Raw genomic sequence first — 17,575 nt, forward strand, 5'->3', positions numbered from 1 at the left:
CTTGATGCTGCTCCCCTCAGGAGTTTGGTGAGGCTCACATGAGATAAAATCTTCAGAATTCATATTCGAAATATTAACATACACCTAGCAATAATCTCAGCTACATTTCTTTATTCAGCTGCCAGTGTTGGGTCCTGTCCTTAAGCCTATTACATGCATGATCTTCTTTGATCCTCACAGCACCCCTGCTAGTCACATACTGCATTTTACAGATGAAAAAACTGAGGTGCCAAGAGATTCAGTGGCTTGCCTGATGTTCAGTGGGTAGTGAGGGGAGGAGCTGATTCATTCTGGTTTAAGCTCTGTGTTATCCTGTTTCTCTGGGCAGGCTCATGATAAGGTGCGGGGAGGAAGGTGGGAGGGGCTGGGCATGAGAGATCCTAGACTTCTGGTCTCCAAGGAAGGCTTGGAAGAAGGCTGGGGACCGGAGGAAGGAGAAGCCTTGTCTTTCTGCCTAAACATGTCCCCTCTCTCCCAACCCCACTGGAGAGGGACGGTGGTGGAAGTTACCCACCTCAGTGGCTCTAAAACCCTATGGAGAGGATTAGGTAGGGGTGGAGAGGGCCAGTGGCTGGCAGCTCAGGTCACTGCTGGTCCCATCAGGGCAGGGAGCCTGAGTTACTTCTTTGGGTCAAGGCTGTGGGTCAGCACGAAGTAAGATGGTGGCAAGGGGGAAGTGAGGAAAAATGGCAGGGGCTGTGTCCATTGGGAAAGGTGCCACGTCTCACCCTGGCATTGTGTGTGTGCTTGTATGTACCCCGGAGGGAAAGTGTGCATGGTGTGTGCATGGTGCACGTGTGTGGAGGGGAGTGGGAGGCAGGTGTCAGGGGCCTGTAGCTGGTTGTCTGGGGGTGGGGGGGAACATATGTATGGTGCTGTGGGTGCCTTTTCAGGGACGCATGTGTGGAGCTTGTGGGCAGTGGGTACTTGGGAGCATTGGGGGTGTTTGCCATGTGCCGGCGTGTGTACGGTGTGGGCAGGTGGTAATTCTGAGCTAAGGTTGTCCAGGGGCTGTGGGTCACAGATTTAGGAACTCTAGATGAGCAACAGATTGGGGGCGACCTGGAAGGTTTGGAGGAAGGACCCAGAGGCTGAGGACCCACGCTCATGTCTCAATTATAAACCCCAGGCTCAGTGCCTGCCTCTGCGAAGTGGGTATAATGAAGTTGTGGGAGGCGGAGTTGGTTGAAGCCAGTGGCACAGGTTAGAGTGCTTCCAGCACCTGGGATGGGGCCTCCGCAAGGGTGGGCACTGGTTCTAGAGCCCCCTGAGGACCCTCAGTAGCTCCCCCGGCTAGCTCGGAGTTTCCCCTGCTGCTGGGGGAACCTCTGGGTGGGTGTCGTGGCCAGGAAAGGTGGTGGCAGGAAGCAGAAGATGCAGGGGCTTCCGCAGTGGGCTGTGTGTAGGGGGGTGTGAGGATGCAAGCATGAAGAAAGGTTGTTTAAAAGGTTGTTTACTCTGTGTCAGAGTCCAGGGGGTCACTGCCGTGGGGAATACAAATAGCAATGATTGGTCGCGGGGAGGGTCCGTGTGCGCCATCTGCATGGTTGTGGGGTATTACCGAGGTTGTGTGCGGTGTATTAGGTGAAGAGAGGGGTGCAGCTGTGTGTCTGTGTGTGTGCAGCTGGGGGGCAGCAAGTGGGTGAGCCCGTGGTGGAATGTGCTAGGCTGTTGTCTGTGAGTTGTGGGTACACAGGTTGGGGTCGGTAAATGTGGATCATGACTGTGTGTGCACATCTGTGCTGGGTGCGTGTGTTTGTGTGTGTGTGTGTATGTATGTATGCATACACGCATACAGGCGCTCTTGTTTGGGACATGTTTATTAGGCATGGGAGGGTGTGTGGTTTACCTGGAAGGGGCACAGTGAGGGTCAGGGGGAGGCTGGCATTTGATTTGGATGCTCTTTTAAGGGAATTGGTACAATTATTATGCTAATTATGCATGGAATTATGCAAATAGGTCGTTTGGGGGTCAAAGGCTGTTTGGCACCACCCCCTCTAGTATTTGTGACTTCAGGCTTTCCCTGCTGTCTCGTGTGTTCTGTTCTCCAACCCGCCTCCTCTTTGCAGCCCTGGTAGCTGCATCTGCTGCCAGCACCCCTATAGCATTCCTGGGAAGGCCCTGTGAGCACTGGTCCCCCAGGGAGGGGTACAGCTGGCACTTAGCAGGCTTGGGGTGGGGTGGGCAAGATGGAATCCTGCACCCCACCCCCACCCCACAGGTCTCAGGTGTCCCGGGGTTAAGTTTCCCAGGGTGAACTCAGGGGTGCCTGGTTGTTGGCTGTCACCCCCTCTACCCCATCTAGGGGCTGCTCATTATTTGGAAAGAATGTTCTCTTGGATGCAGGTTTGGAAAATCACTGAGGTGGCCCCTTCCCCAGCTTTGTGTCTGATGAGCGTGAGGCTAAATTAAGATGTGAGAGAATTCTCTCCCTCTGCCTCCCACTCTTGCCTTCTCTCTCTTTCTCTCGCACACCCAGCCCTCCCTCCACTCCCTCCTCCCTGTCACCCCCGCCCTTGCCCCTCTGACCCAGGCTTCCCTCTGTCCTTGCATCTCTGTCCCCATCCAGTGCCTCGCCCTCTCCCTCCCTGTCATTCTCTCTGTTCTTCCAGGATCTCTCCCTCTCCTGCTCCCCCCGCCCTCCTCCCCCCACCCCCCTGCATCTCTGTGGGGAGCTGGAGCTCCTGGTCCTTAGCATGGAGGAGATGGTCGTCATGGTAACGGTTGTCATGTCGATGGCTACTGAGCTAGGGATGAATAGTATCTAGGTGAGAGCTACCTGAGTGGAGGCTGACAGGTTCACAGGAGGTTCCATACTTGTTTCTGAGCCTCAGAGCTGCACCGTGTGTGCCCCATTTAGTGTCTGCCCCCCCATGTATGTGCCTGTTTGCACCCAAAGGCATGCCAACATGCGGTGCCTCTCTCTGGCTACCTTTAGGTGAGTGTATGTCAGGGTGTCTCTGAGTGTGTCATTTCAAGGGTCTGTGTGACTTTGCAGGGGTGGGGGGTTTGAATTTCTGCAAGCCTTTCTGGGAGCAGGTTGTTAGGGGCTGCTGTGTGGTGCTGGTCACTGTGGAATCATGAGGACTCCCTATTTTGGCCCCCCACTTTTACCCCAATTTGGGGGTCCCCTGGACTGCAGACTTCTTAGGCCCCCGTCCTCCCAGCTAAAGGGCTTTCAGCTTCCCAGAGCTACTTGGAAGGATGGAGAGACAGTGAAGATGCCCTGCGTGGGAGAGACAGTCTGGGCCCCACCCCTGCTCAGGCCCCATCATGCTGCACATCTCTGGCTTTAGGCTACTGGCCTAAGAATGGAGCAGAAAATCTCCAAGGGACCCCAGCTAAGCTGGGGTCGTAGAAGCTGGTGGTGGGGGAGCACCTAGCCCCTTCCCTTTGGTCCTGGGGTTTTATTCTTCTGATAAGTGGGAGCAGAGATGGCAACTGGAGAAGGTTGGATGGTGGCTGCTCTAAGTTCCTGAAATGTCTAAAACGGAGGAAGACCCGGCAATTAGTCACGGAGCAATTACTCTAATTGTTCCACTCCATGACTCACTGGTAGCAAGTAAATACTGATTAATTCATTACTTTGAGACTGTGTGTGTGTGTGTGTGTGTGTGTGTGTGTGTTGGGGGGGGGATGGGTATGCTGGGGGGAATCTCCTGGCTCCCTGCCCTGGCCTCCTGCCCTGCCTGGCCTGGGTAGGGCTTTAGAGCAGGTGGTCGAGGCTCAGGGCCCGGAAGCCAGGATCGGGATCCTCTCTCTAGCTCTGTAGGAACTCCAGGAGGGGGCTGTCAGGGGCGGGGGTGTGAGAGGCTGAGCACAGGTCATGATGCTGAGCTAGTCCCTCTTCCTGCTAACATACTTTCCACAGCTCCCTATGTCAGTCAAACAGTTAGGGGTATTCAGACTCCACGTCAGACCTGCCAAACTGCTGAGTTCTGTTTTTACAACATTCTGACGTGCAGTCAGAATAAAACCTGACCAGTTTCCAAGAGAAAAGTTGCCAGCTGAACCCTGAGAGCCTGTGATGGGGCTTCCCCAAGCTCAACTCTGGCCTGTCCTGCACCCACCCCTACCCCCCCACTGCCCAGGAATTGCATCCTCCAACACCAAGCCCATTCCTTACCAGATACTTGCTGATACCCACTGTGTGTCTGACACGGTCCTGCTCCATCAAGGTATAGTTTAGTGGGGGTGGGCACAGTCACAGAAGAAGTATATACCCATGCCAGCCCAGCTCACAAGTGGTGAGATGTGAATGTGAATTCACACATGAATGTGAGAGATGTGAATTCAGAAGCACTGGATGGATGCTCTGAAAGCTCAAAGGAGGAGGGCTTCTCAGAAGAAGGGATGGGGAGTGAGAGTTAGCTGGTGGAAAGTTGGAGGATGAGAGGATAGGAGGGAAGAGTGTTCTAGGTAGAGGGAACAGCATGAGTGAAAGAGACAGGAGACACTGGGCAGGCATGTTCCAGGAGCAGACAGGGGTCTGGTGACCAGACCGCAGTGACTGCAGGGGTTCCAAGGGACCCTGGATGAGGCCCCCCAGACCCAGCTCTGATGGCACAGGCTCTACTTCCCCACCTTGGAGCCTTTGCTGATTCTGTTCCCCCTACTTGAGATGCCTTGGTCTATTTCTCTTTTTTCTCTCTAGTCCAGTTGTTTAAGACCCAGGTGCTAATAACCCTCTAGAGTTGAGCACCAGCTCATCTTTCTCTGAAAGCTCTCTGGATGCAGGGACTGTGGCCGGGCTCAGTCTGGATCCAGGTTTGCACTCCTGTCTCAGATGTCCTTAGTGCTGGCTCTCAGGCCGGTGTTGCAGTGGGCCAGGGGGGTGGGTGGTCTGGGCCCAGGAGCCACAGCACCCCACCTTCCCAAGTTCTGATTCTAGGAAGAGTCTTGGACCTGGAGGGCTGGACTCCTCATCCCAGCAGACCCCCAGGAAACCCTTGTTGGCAGACATGGAAGTGGCATCCATGCCCTGAGCTGACTCTGGGCAATGAGATACTTTGGAGGGAAGTGTAGACGGGGGGAGCTGACTTTGTTTTGGGGAAGACCAGAGCCAGGAACTCCACTCCCTTCTCTCCCTCCCCCGTTACCCAAGTTTCTTCCATCCCAGAGCCCCAGTCCTCCCCAACAGCTATATCTGTCTGATGGAACGAATGGTCCTGCCTTTGGGGTTTTGAGGTGTGAGGCACTGCATCCCTAGCAGAGTCTGGATCTCATCACATCACGTGCTCTCTGGTGACCTGGGGCAGTGGGGCCTTAGTCTTCTCGGCTGTGGATGGGGGCAGATGGGGCTGCCCTGTGCTGAGCACCTGCTGCTTTGAGGCGCGCTCAGCACCTCTTAGCAAGAGGCTCTCTGTTTGCCTCTAGAGGCCACATCTGATGCTGTCCCTCCACTGTCACTTGGCCCAGGAGAGTGTCGGTTGCTCCTCTGGGCCTGTCCAGGCTGCTGGCCTCAGGGGCTGAGCCCTGTGCCCAACTCTGCCCTCCGCAGGCCCAGCGCTGGCGCAGTGAGAACTTCGAGAGGCCCGTGGACCTCGAGGGCTCTGGGGATGACGACTCCTTCCCCGATGACGAGCTGGACGACCTCTACTCTGGGTCGGGCTCCGGCTGTAAGTACCCCCTTCCCTTTTCCTACATGTCATGTCAGCAGGACCAGTCTCCCGCCAGTGCCCCATCCGAGGCTTTGATGGCAAGGAAGAGGAGCCCTTAGGCTCGCTTAAACGTGGGGTGGGGGAGGGAGAGGCCATTCAGGGGCAGCTCCTGGACCTTAAGCACGTAAAGGGCGGGCCCTCCTCCCCGGGGTGGAACCGGGGCTTAAGGAGCCCAGCACTCCCAGTTTCTCTGTCTCTGCGTCTCTGTCTGAACCGTTTGGATCTCCCTGCAGACCTCCAGCCTCTGTCAGGGAACACAGACACTTCTCAGTAACCCAGGTTTCATACTGTTGTGACCACTTGGAGGAATTTAGTGGTCAACTTTTCAGGTGCAGTGAGCAGAGACCCACTTGATTGGCTCAACTTGGGTCAGGTGGCCCCCTTCTGTCCAATCAGCGGTGGCCAAGGGCGGGGTTAGGACAGTGATGGAAAAACAGGAGGGGCCTGCAGTGGTGCCTGGGACAAATCAGTTCCATGGTCCTGCCCAGAAAGGCCAGCAGAGTAGCCTGAGATAAGGGAGGCATGCTAAGTTGAATCCCAGTTTCTCTACTTAATAGCTGTGCCATCTTCAGCCGTTTTCCCTCCCTGAGTCTGTATTCTTATCTGTAAATGGCGATAAATTTGCCTTCTTCTCAGATCCTCTGGGGGCTTCCCAGGTGGCAAGTGGTTAAAAACCTACCTACCAATGCAGGAGACATAAGAAAGGCTGGTTCGACCCCTGGGTGGGGAAGGTTCCCCGGAGGAGGGCACAGCAACCCACTTCAGTATTCTTGCCTGGAGAATCCCATGGATAGAGGAGCCTGGTGGGCTCATTCCACGGGGTCGCAAAGAGTTAGACAGGACTGAAGCGACTTGGCACCCGCTCATGCGTGCAGAGCCTCTGGAAGGCTTCAGTTTAAGACGTCAGGGCCTGGCACAGAGATGAAGCTCTACTCTACAACTGAGAGTAAAAAGGGGTGTGTGTTGAGATTGAGGCCCTGGAGGGGGCAGGCCGAGTCTAATGGAATGGTGAGGGTCTGTGTGCTTTGGAGCTGGCCACCTACAGCGCCTCACCTCTAGTCTCCTCACTTTGGCCCATTCCTTTAAACATCTTGTGAGTTATAAATCTTCTGAGAATCTTCATAAAATCCATCCTAATGGGTGGTAACGTCTCTCCTTCCACACCTCTCAGGCTCCTCCCCACTCCTCCGCCGCCTGGTTCAGTCTCCCCTGGGAGCTGGTATGGCTTATCCTTCTCTCTCCTTATTTTCTCCCAAGGCCCTCCCTTCACTTGTCCGGGTTTGGAGTCCAGATTGCTCAAGCAGCCTCTGTGGGAGGGGCTTGTTCTCCTTCTTGCTGTCTGCTTGTGCCTCTGGGGGAACCTTGTTTGCCCACCATGGGTGCTCATGTGGCTTGTATGCATGTCTGACTCTTCCCAGGATGCCACAGCCATCCTCCCCTCCCCTGCCTGCAACCTCCAGTAAGATCTGAAGCCAGTAGGGCCTGAGTTGCCACTGCCTAGAATCAGTCTGCTAGAAAAGCTCCAGACTGGGTGGGCTGGAATAGTCAGGGAAGACTTCCTGGAAGAGGTGGTCCTTTAGAATTTTTGGCTAGGAAGAGAGGAGTTGGGAAGCATCACTAGCCCCATCAGTCAACTGGTAAGCTTTGACCAGACTGAGCCTCCCTCCTTTCCCTCCTCTTGTCTTGGGAAAATTATGCAAAAGGTGAGGGTTGGGAGCCTCCCATCTTGATGGCCGTTGCTTGTCTGGGATCCTCATGCCCTCAAATAAACCAGCTTCCTAGCTCTTTCCTTCTCCCCCCCGCAACCCCCTCAGACTTTGAGCAGGAGTCGGGCATTGAGACAGCCATGCGGTTCAGCCCAGATGTCACCCTGGCAATGTCCACCACACCCGCGGTGCTGCCCACCATGGACATCCAGCCTGTGGGTACCCCGTTTGAAGAGCTCCCCTCTGAGCGCCCCACCCCGGAGCCAGCCACCAGCCCCCCACTGTTGACAGAGGTGCCAGAAGAGCCCAGCCAGAGAGCCACCACTGTCTCCACCCCTACGGCTACCACCACTGCCACCACCGCAGGGGCCCTGACAGTGGCCACAGTGCCCGCCACAGTGGCCACTGCCGTCCCCAGCATCCCTGCGGTGCCCCCGTCCGCAGCCACCACCTCTGTCGTAAGGACCACCGGCGCACGGAAGCTTCTGCCTCTTCCACTGACCACAGCGGCCACAGCCCAGGCCACCACCCCAGCGGTGCCCTCACCTCCCACCACGGTGGCTGTCTTGGACACGGAGGCCCCAACTCCCAGGCTGGTCAGCACAGCTACCTCCAGGCCAAGGGCCCTTCCCAGGCCGGCTACCACCCAGAAGCCTGACATCCCTGAGAAGAGCACCCTGCCCCTGGGGACCACTGCCCCTGGACCCACGGAGGTGGCTCAGGTGAGCCGGTGTGGAGAGGACAGGGAGTCACAGAGCAGAGGAGGGTCGGTCGGGGCTCGGAGGGGAGGGCTGGGGCGGGGTGAGGTGGGGGGAGGAGGATGGAGCTGGACAGGGGTGAGATCTAGAAGGTTCTGGAGATGAGCCAGACAGGGAGCGGGAGGGTGAGAGAGGTGTGAGGCCAGGTCTGGGGGTGAGTCACAGGATGAGGACAGAGGTCGAGATGGATGGGGATGGAAGAGGGGACTCGGCCTGGGTCTTTAGATGTTAGGTCAAGACATTAATGGGGAAGGAACTGGGAGAATGGGAATGTTAATAGGGGCAGGGGCCAGGGGCCTTTGTGTTCTGGTTAAAAGCACAGACTCAGGAGCCCTGCAGCCAGGATTGGAATGCTTCCACCACCATGCGACTTCAGGAAGTCACTGATCTTTTTTATACCTTTGTTTCCTTATCTGTGAAAAGGGGAAAAGAATAGAATGTAAATCACAGGGTTGTGGGAATTAAGTTTCCCAGCAGAGCCAAGGTTCTTAAAGCAGTGCCTGGCAATACTAAACAAGCAAAAAGTTTCACTTTTGTTATCACCACCACCACCACCACCACCACCACCACCACCACCATCACCATCATCACCATCATCACCATCATCGTCGTTGTTGTTATTATCCATCTGAGGGGGATTAAGACCTGGGCGGTGGGAAAGGAATACTACAGGTCGCTTTCATGGAGTGCTGCCTGGGTGGAGGCTCAGTGCTAGACACTTACCTCTGCCACCATCTCCTCTCCCTCTCATGCCCACCCCACGGGGGGAGGGCATTGCTACCATCCTCCCTTAAGGTGGGGCCATTTTCCAAGCCTTCACAGGCAGCAGTGGCAGAGTGAGGATTTGAACCTGGCAGTCAGCTCTAGAGCTTGGGGTGTGTATGTGTGCATGTGTGTGTGCACACATGTACGTGTGTGTGTGTGTTTAGGGTGTTATGGATGGGGGCAGTGGTTTGAAGGTGGCAGTGGGCTAGTGGTTCAAGGGAAGAGGATGAGGATACCAGGAATGCCAGGATGGGGAGGGGATCAAGGAGAAGTAGCCCGATCCTTGCTGGCACTGCTGGGCAAGGAGGGGATGTAGTGACATAGACTGGGGTACTAAAGCCCTTTGCATCCATCTCATGGAGGAGGACCCCTACAGGCTGTGGAGCTGCCTTCGGGTCAGCATCAGCCCATCCGACTCCCTAGCCAGCCTCAGCAGGACAAAGGCCCTGTTCTAGGCTCCTCTGAGCAGCTAGGGGAACCTGGTGTTTCACAGATGCTTGGCCAGGCAGGCCAGGGACGCAGTGCTGGGCACTGAGAGCAGGTCGCTGGTGCAGCCTCTGTACATGTGCATGGCCTTTCCTTGGCCTGGACACCGGACCCACTCTCTCCATGCGCACCTGTGAAGCAGCTCCATCCTTGCTGCGATCCCAGCTCTAGTTGGGATCCTGTCTCCAGATGCTGGGAGCCACCGAGATTTGTGGTGCTCTTGGACTGACCTTGGGGCTTCCCTTGTAGCTCAGCTGGTAAAGAATCTGCCTGCAATGCAGGAGACCCAGGTTCAATCCCTGGGTCGGGAAGATCCCCTGGAGAAGGAAATAGCAACCCACTCCAGTATCCTTGCCTGGAAAATCTCATGGACAGAGGAGCCTGGTGGGCTGCAGTCCATGGGGTCGCAAAGAGTTGGGCATGACTGAGCGACTTACACTTACTTACTGGACTGCTCTTCAGGCTAAGGGACTCACTTTTGCCCCAGGCACATGGATGGAAGATCAGGCCCAAGTATTTAAAGTCTGCACCCAGCTATCCCCAGATAATGGTCCCTGACAGGAATCTGCTAAGGATTATTACAAAGGCAGCTGGAAAAGGAAGGGATGGAGATGGGATGGGGACCAGGATGTGGTCAAGATGAGAAAAGAGCGTAGTGGTTAGGAACACATATTCTGGAGTTGGACAAATCTGGATTTTAGTTCTGCATCTACTACTTACTGGCTGTGTGTCCTCGGGCAAGTCACTTAACCTCTCTGAGCCTATCTCCTACTCTGTAATGTAAGAGTGCTGATACCTCATTTATGGGGATATTGTGAGGGGGAAAATGCCTGTGATATGCTTAGCACATCTGGCCCACGGTGAGTGCTTAGTGAGTGTCAGCCCCGCCCAGGGAAGTGGAGTGGTGGCAGTGGGCTAGTGTACATGTGTGTATGGCTGCCCTGTGGCAGGGGTTCTGGGCCTGGCTCCTGGGCTCATGCTACCCTCCCTACAGACCCCAACTCCAGAGTCCTTCCTGACCACCATCCGGGATGAGCCAGAGATGCCAGTGAGCGGGGGACCCAGTGGGGACTTTGAGCTGTCGGAAGAAGAGACCACACAGCCAGACACAGCCAATGAGGTGGTGGCTGTGGGTGGGGCCGCGGCCAAGCCATCGCCTCCGCCTGGGACGCTGCCCAAGGGTGCCCGCCCAGGCCCTGGCCTCCTGGACAATGCCATCGACTCAGGCAGCTCAGCGGCTCAGCTGCCCCAGAAGAGCATCCTGGAGCGGAAGGAGGTGCTCGTAGGTGAGACTTGGGGCCTAGGAGGAGCCCAGAGGGGGCAGCTGGTGGGGCCTTAGTTTGCCCCCCAGGAACCCAGGAGGGAGGGTAGGGTGTGGGTTTCCTAGGAGCCTTGTTTTCTAGGAAGGGGAAGCTGGGGATTTGGGGACCCCAGGACCCACCCTCTAGTTCTGCTTCTGACCCTTCTGATCCCAGAGTCTGGCCCTGACTTTGTCCTACCTCCCACACTTTCCTCAGCACCCTCTGACCTCTTCTCAGAGTCTGCCCTTGACCTCCCTGGGCCATGCTGGTTTACCCCTCCTGGACCTTATCCCCTGGATCCTAATCTAGGGCCCCATCCTTGGCTTGATCTGCTCCCACCCTTGATACCAGCCCCGAGGACCTGCCTTTGGCCTTCTCTCCTGAAGAGTCTCTGATTTGTGGTCCAAACCCTGTTCCCCACTTATGAGCAGCGTGGCTTTGGGCAGGTCCTTCACCTTTCCAGGCATGCTTTTTCCTCATCTACAAAATGGGGATTATCATTTTGCTGTTAATCAGTCTCAGCACACGTGTGTTCATGTTCACTGTTCCTCAGTTGGGATGTGTCCTAGTTTAGATGGCAGAGTTTTTTCTTTCCTGAGGGTATATAAAATACTGGAGCTCTTCTTATTGATGGCATCTTACGTTTGATGAGAACCTTAGCACAGCACCTCCCTAGTAGCACTGTATGAAGATTCCACGTGTTCATACGATTAGCACAGATGATTAGAACAGTGCCAGACTGTGGTGAGGAGTATCAGTGGCAGCCAGTGCGGGTGTTTTAGCATTGATGCCAAACTTCACTCCGACTCTGGTCTCAGGTTTGAGATTCCCAGCTCTCTCCCAACTCTTGCTTCTACCTTCAAGGACCCTCTGCCCTTTCCTCAGGCTCTAAGCATGCCTTGCCCTTCCTGTGGCCTTGACCTTTGCCCTCTTTCTCCGCAGCTGTGATCGTGGGCGGGGTTGTAGGCGCCCTCTTTGCTGCCTTCCTGGTCACACTGCTCATCTACCGCATGAAGAAGAAGGACGAGGGCAGCTACACGCTGGAGGAGCCCAAGCAGGCGAGCGTCACATACCAGAAGCCTGACAAGCAAGAGGAGTTCTACGCCTAGCGGAGCCAGAGTGCCTCCCTGTAGCCTCAGCGCCACCCCTACGTCCAGTCCCTGGCCTGGCACCCCCAGCCCCAGCCTAGGACTGGGCCTGGGAGACATCCTGGCCCTACTTCATCTCTGCCACCCTCCCAAGATCTGCCCAGACTGCCAGCCTCACGCAGCTCTTCCCCAAGGGACAGGGGAGACTGCCATCTGCTCCAGACTGTGCCCTTATGAGCTCATCACTTGTTCCACATACTCCTCCCCCAACCACCAGCTTGGGGCTTTAGGACCTCACATCAGATGGACAGGAGGAAGGGAACTCCTGATTGGCTGGTGGACGAAGGGGTGGGACTTCAGCCCCAACCTGGCCCCACAGGGCTGGCTGAGGTTTCCTTTGGAGGCAGACAGGCACTCCGGCTGGTTTCCAGGACAAGCATTTGGCAAGCCCAGCCCTTGAAATCATTGGGACACTGCACCCTGTTGCTCCTGTCCCAGGCTCACTCTCCACCTGGGTGAGACAGTACCCCTCACCCACCAGCCTGTTTTGTCCTGGGCTCTCTGGGGTTGTGGGGTCATCTTTCCTCACCTCTGCTCAATGCACATGCACCCACAGGCTTCACTTCCTTCTTGGTCTGCCCCAGCTTCCCGAGAGTGCTCTGGCAGCCACTGGTGAGGAGGGGCTTGCACCTCCTTCTTCCTAGTGGACTCTGCACAGACACCGTCTCTCACATGGTTACACATATTATCACACACAAAGAGAAAAGCACGCAATGACAAAATCACATGCAATCTTGATCACCTAGCTAATCCAGATATGTCACAGACACACACATTCTTCCAAAGATGTTTATTCTCATATGTCTATGTGCCCCCCTACCCCAAATGCTTATGACAATGCAAGTCACTGATCATCATAACCTAATGGTAACGGTGTGGCCTGCCTCTCTCTCTGCCATCCCGCCACCCCTACTTCTGCCCACCCACATACACTCTGACACCACACGTGTTGCCTCCAGCTTTCAGGCTCATTGGGGAGGGTGCAATTAGGCCGAAACAATCAGCCCATATTGGGTCCCTGAGTTGCCCCATCACACTCAGCCTTCACGACCCCTCACCAACCACATTGCCACCGAACCCCAGAGAGTCAGACGCAATCCCATGTGGGTGCACAATCTCACCCACACCCACACAGTCCTGCTGTCATGCTTGGACACTTGCCTTTCCTGGAATTAAGTGTAGTGTGGGGGACATGGCTACAAGCCCCCTCAGGGCATTGCACACCTGCTGAACCTGGCTTCACCCTACCTGCTCCCTCCCCTCTGTAGCCTGCAAAGGGCTTGGTTGGGGGGCAAGTTCCCCACTTGCTGAGGAAGGGAGGCTGCTTCCTGGAATTCAGTCTTGGGCTGGAGAGGGGGCTTGGGTCTCCCAGGACCAAAGGCTCCTGGTGGGGAGGGGGCATGTGGTGAGGTTCCTGGTCTCCTTCCATCGTCCTCTTGCTCTGAGCTAGGGGGTCGACTCTGCCTCCCAGGACACAAGTCTCCAAAGTGCCTGTGAGGGTGGGCCTGGCGCCTGGGCCCTCTGCACCCTCTCCCTTTAGCCTCACCAGGCCCACCTCAGCCCCACCCCTGGGCCTTCTTAGGGACCTTCCGGTGGACCTGTGCCCATGCATTTGGCCAGACAACCTGGTGTTTTTACTGGCTGCAACTAGAAGCAGTCCATCCAGACACTGTCCCTGGCTGAGGGCTGAGGACAGGCGGGGTTGGGGGTATCTCAGGCCCCAGCCCGCCTCCCTCTTCTTTGTTACCCTTCAAATGGGGCCACTTCTGTAGATACTTTAAACGTGGGGTCACAAATCTCCCATGGGGGCTGTACTTTGAGAGTGGTCTTGGAGCCAAGGGATGTGGTCTGAGTCATGGGTGGCTGGGGCTTACCCCTCCACCCCATGCCCACAACCCTGGTTAAAGTCAGAAAGCCGGGTTTTATTTCTGTTCCCTTTTGAAGACTCGCTGGCAGGAGACTTCTGCAGGGTGAGGGCCGGGGGTGCCAGAGGTGGTGAGAGTGAGGTTTCAGGGAGCTCCCACCGTCTTCCCAGGCTGAGGCTCCATCTCTCAGACCCATAGGCCACCTTGGCATGGCCTGGAGGCCTGTGAGGAACCCACCTGGTCCGAGTCTGTGGGGCAGGAGCAGGGGGAGATATCCTAGGCTCACAGTCTGTTGGAGGTGACCTGGCCTCAGTCGTTCCTGGAGCGGAAGAGCTGGGGGACGAGGGAGACCGAAGCCAGCCCCAGCCTCCCCTCCCTCTACCCTGCCCCCCTGGCAGGCTGCTGTCTTGGGGCAGCAGCTCCGGGGAGAAGGCCTGGGCAGGCCGAGGCTGAGAAGCCAGGGAGCATGGAGGAGAGAGGATCTGGACCATCCAGGGATGCTGAGACTGGGGTTGGAGGCCCAGCAGTGGGCGTGGCCTCTGCACAGCCCCTGGTGGGGGTGGGGTCCAGCACAGGACGGCTGAGCAGGGCCTGGGCTGGCTGGAGTGGGCCCAGAGGGGCCACATGGGTCCAGCCTGACCCCAGCAGGCCTGACTCCTCACCTTCTGTGGGCTGGCCTCTAACCTGGGGCCTGGGGCTTTGCCACCCAACATCTGATGCCTCTTCTCTGCATCCTTAGCACTGGAGAGAAGAGGGCTTCATTCATTGAGCCCTGGCCCTGAGACAAATGTCCAGGCTTTATTGTCATGAAGTTTAAAAACAGTCCAAGTCCAGCACGGTGATCCGAGAGCAGGCGGTGAAAGGATGAGCTGGTTGTGAGTGAAGGCCTCACCCTGCCTGGACACTGGGTGTGATGCGTGCAGGGCCTGCCCAAATATGTCCCCAGGCACCCTGGTGCTCCTGGGGAGGTGCCCTGCAGGGGCCTACTGTTTCTAGGAAACATGGCCGATTCCAAAGGAAGAGAGGCTTGTGTGCTTGACAGCCTCTCTGGGGCCTCAGCTGCCAGAGAGCACAAGGCAGGCCGGGGTAACCCCCGCCCCCCAACTGTGACTGCTAGAGCCCAGGCTCTATCTCCCTAGGGGGCGAGAGGGGTACCTCCCCGGAAGGGTTGGTCCCCTCGATACGAAGCAGACAGGTGATATTGGGGCCCAGGCCGGGCAGGTCGGTGGGCAGTGGCTTGGGGTGCTCAGGCCAGACCCACCTGGGGTTGGCAAAGCCATCTGTCCAGGCCTCCAGTCTGAGGCCCTGGGCACAGGGAGCAGACGCACCTCTGCCTCACAGGGCAGAAGGGGCCACCACCTCCTTGGCGCTCCTGAATTCCTTCTCCTGCCAGCCACCACCCTGGACTTGCTTCCCCAGGCCTCCTGCCTGTAAATAGAAGCCCACAAACTGTACAGATTTACGGAGATGCTGAGGCTGGGCCCCAGAGTCGCCATCAAAGGGCTCGTGGCCCCAGCATGCCCCGGGTGCCCAGCAGGCAGCTCAGCGTGGTGGCCCCAGCGTGGTGAATGCATGTAAATATTTTTCGTAGGCAGTGTGGCTCCAGAGAGCCCCCTGAAGACTGTGTGCCCCCCCCAACCCTGCCTCCCGCCACGTCCTTTCTCCTGTACAGATCCTCCAAGAACCCAGCCTGGGGCGGGGGGAATTTGTCCTTCCCTCCCCCAGGTCTTTTCTGCCCCTTCTTCCCCTTAACCTGTTTATTAACCATACCTGTCCCGAGTTCATGGCCAAAACTTTCAGTAGGAAAAAGCGGTGGAAAAAGACTGGAAAAAGAAACCAAGGTACCTGCCCCACTGTGGGTGCTCACCCGTCCCAGCCTTGTGAAGGAACTGTTCGTTTCTTTTTTTTTTTTTTTTAACACTTCCCGTGCTGTGCCCATTTATAAGAGGAAATAAAATTAAGCTGAAATGATGCATTGTGGTCAGAGTGTGAGATAATCATGGAGGTCATATGGAGAGGGGCAGTCCGTGGCCCCACTTGGGTCTCAGCCACATCCCCCTTTAAAGGAAATTGAGAAGCAAGCAGAGAAAATTGACCGACAACCCCTCGTGGGAACCATTATGGTAACAGCTGCTCTTGCTTTAGAGTGTTCAGGAAACCACGGAGCTGACTGTGGCCAGGCTGAATGGGGGCTGCGGTTGGGCAGGGGCCAGGACGTGCTGGCGTTGGGGGCTCTGTGGTCCACACCCAGGGGAAGAACTGGTTTCAGGCCACAAGGAGACAAACCTGGAACTGCAGGATATTGGAATCAGTTGGCTGAGGTGAGATGTCTTTAGGATCTGAAGGGCCTGGTTTCAAACCCAGGTGACGTTTCCTAATTCTGACTTAGCCTGAGCCTTAGCTTGGCCTGAGCCTCAGTGTTCTCACCTGAGAAATGGGATAAGCGTTAACGACACCCCCCTAGATGGAAGGTAGTGGGATTATGAGAGGAGAGGAACATTTAGCAGAGGGCCTGGAACTATCAGCCTCAGCTCACAGAGTCTTGGATAATGACGTTGGAATAGAACAGAACCCTGGGCCAGGAGGAGTTTTGGGGCCTGGGAGCCTGGACGGCCTCCTGGGGTTGCAGGGTCATGGAGCTGAGAGGGCATTAGAGCCAGCTCTGGGCTCCTCAGGGTAGAAATCCTTTCTTCAGCACCTCTTGGGGGATTTCCCTGCCGCTGCCCGCATACCTCTTGTAACAGGGGCTTGGTGCATCCTGGAGACCAGCAGGTCACTCTGCCTGTTGAGAAGTCCTTCTTTATTTTTAGCCAAAATCTGCATCTCCTGTGTTTCCTTTCTCTGGAAGCACATGGGGCTCTGCCCCCTCACCATCAGATAGCCCCAGGCATGAGTGTCAGGGTCAAAACCTTTCCTCCTCCAAAGGAGTCCTCTGCATGTCCTTCAGAGATTTACTCCTCTTGCAGTGGGATGCTCACACGGGACGTTGATGGTTCTGGGGTGGGTTAGAGGCTGGATTTGGTTCAAGATCCCACCCATCCTGCCTCCCTCCTTCGCTCAAGTTCCTTGAGTGCCTCCCTGTGCCATCCTGGGGACAGAGCCAATAACCAGGGTCTCATGACTATGTAATGATGCTGGTGTGGGGGTGTCTTTCCTGCTCAGCCACCATCTCCAACCACCCCCTGCCAAGCATCCCTCTTACCGCCAGACAATTCAGGATCAAAGCTCCAAGGCCTGGTCTTCACTTTGGAACCTCAGACCACACGGCCCCTGACAGTCTCGGGCGGCACGGTTGTCAATTAGGGTGAAGGAGCCAGCAATGTCACTTAAGGGTCTTACAGAGGACTGGGCCCCAGTTAGAAGCCTGCTATGATGGGAGGGGTTGGTTTGCCACCATTCAAGTCCCAGCTCCTGATGTGGTCTCTCCTCCAGGAAGCTTCAGGAAGTGGGTTCCATCCTCCCTGAGTTCCTACAGTCTAGAGTTATCTCCCTCCTGCAGCACACCCCCCCCACCTTCTCATTTGAATTTGAGTGACATGCATCATGTTGTATTCTCAGAGAGTCTGATCCTGGGGTCAAGGGGACCCAGCTGTGTGCACTTGGGCCCAGTGCTCTACCTCTCTGAGCCTGTTTCCTCACGAGTAAATGTGAACAATAAGATCGATATTTGGAGACCCCTGTAAGGATTAAATGAGATAACATTAAAAGCAACTAGCATGGAGCTCATCTGCCATATGTGGCTGCCAGCTGCGGGACTTCAGTTCCTCTTTGTATGGTCAGTCTTTAATAGGCAAACCTTCATTCAAATGCTAACTCTGCCACTGACTAGCTCCAGGACCTTGGGTGGCTTATTCACAGTGCTCAGTCTCCTCACCTGTAAAATGGG

General features: G+C 56.1%; 1 protein-coding gene and 1 long non-coding RNA gene across 2 annotated transcripts in view; one reads left to right on the forward strand and one right to left on the reverse strand.

Annotated features, from left to right (window-relative positions):
* Nucleotides 1–15,662, forward strand: part of SDC3 (syndecan 3) — a 38,717-nt gene extending 23,055 nt beyond the window's left edge. The window contains exons 2-5 of the mRNA XM_081586131.1: nt 5,501–5,618; nt 7,475–8,088; nt 10,370–10,661; nt 11,619–15,662. Of these exons, the coding sequence (XP_081442257.1) occupies nt 5,501–5,618; nt 7,475–8,088; nt 10,370–10,661; nt 11,619–11,785 (1,191 nt within the window). The 3' untranslated portion in view covers nt 11,786–15,662. The remainder of the gene's footprint in view (nt 1–5,500; nt 5,619–7,474; nt 8,089–10,369; nt 10,662–11,618) is intronic.
* Nucleotides 8,470–11,955, reverse strand: LOC145543700 (uncharacterized). The gene is made up of 2 exons (XR_014080971.1): nt 11,042–11,955; nt 8,470–8,537 (listed from the first exon to the last, which is right to left on the reverse strand). It is a non-coding gene; the product is annotated as an uncharacterized LOC145543700 (long non-coding RNA).
* Nucleotides 15,663–17,575: the final 1,913 nt, after the last annotated feature.

This window comes from Giraffa tippelskirchi, chromosome 3 (assembly GCF_054371585.1).
Source record: "Giraffa tippelskirchi isolate mGirTip1 chromosome 3, T2T-mGirTip1v1.2.pri, whole genome shotgun sequence".
NCBI lineage: Eukaryota > Metazoa > Chordata > Mammalia > Artiodactyla > Giraffidae > Giraffa > Giraffa tippelskirchi.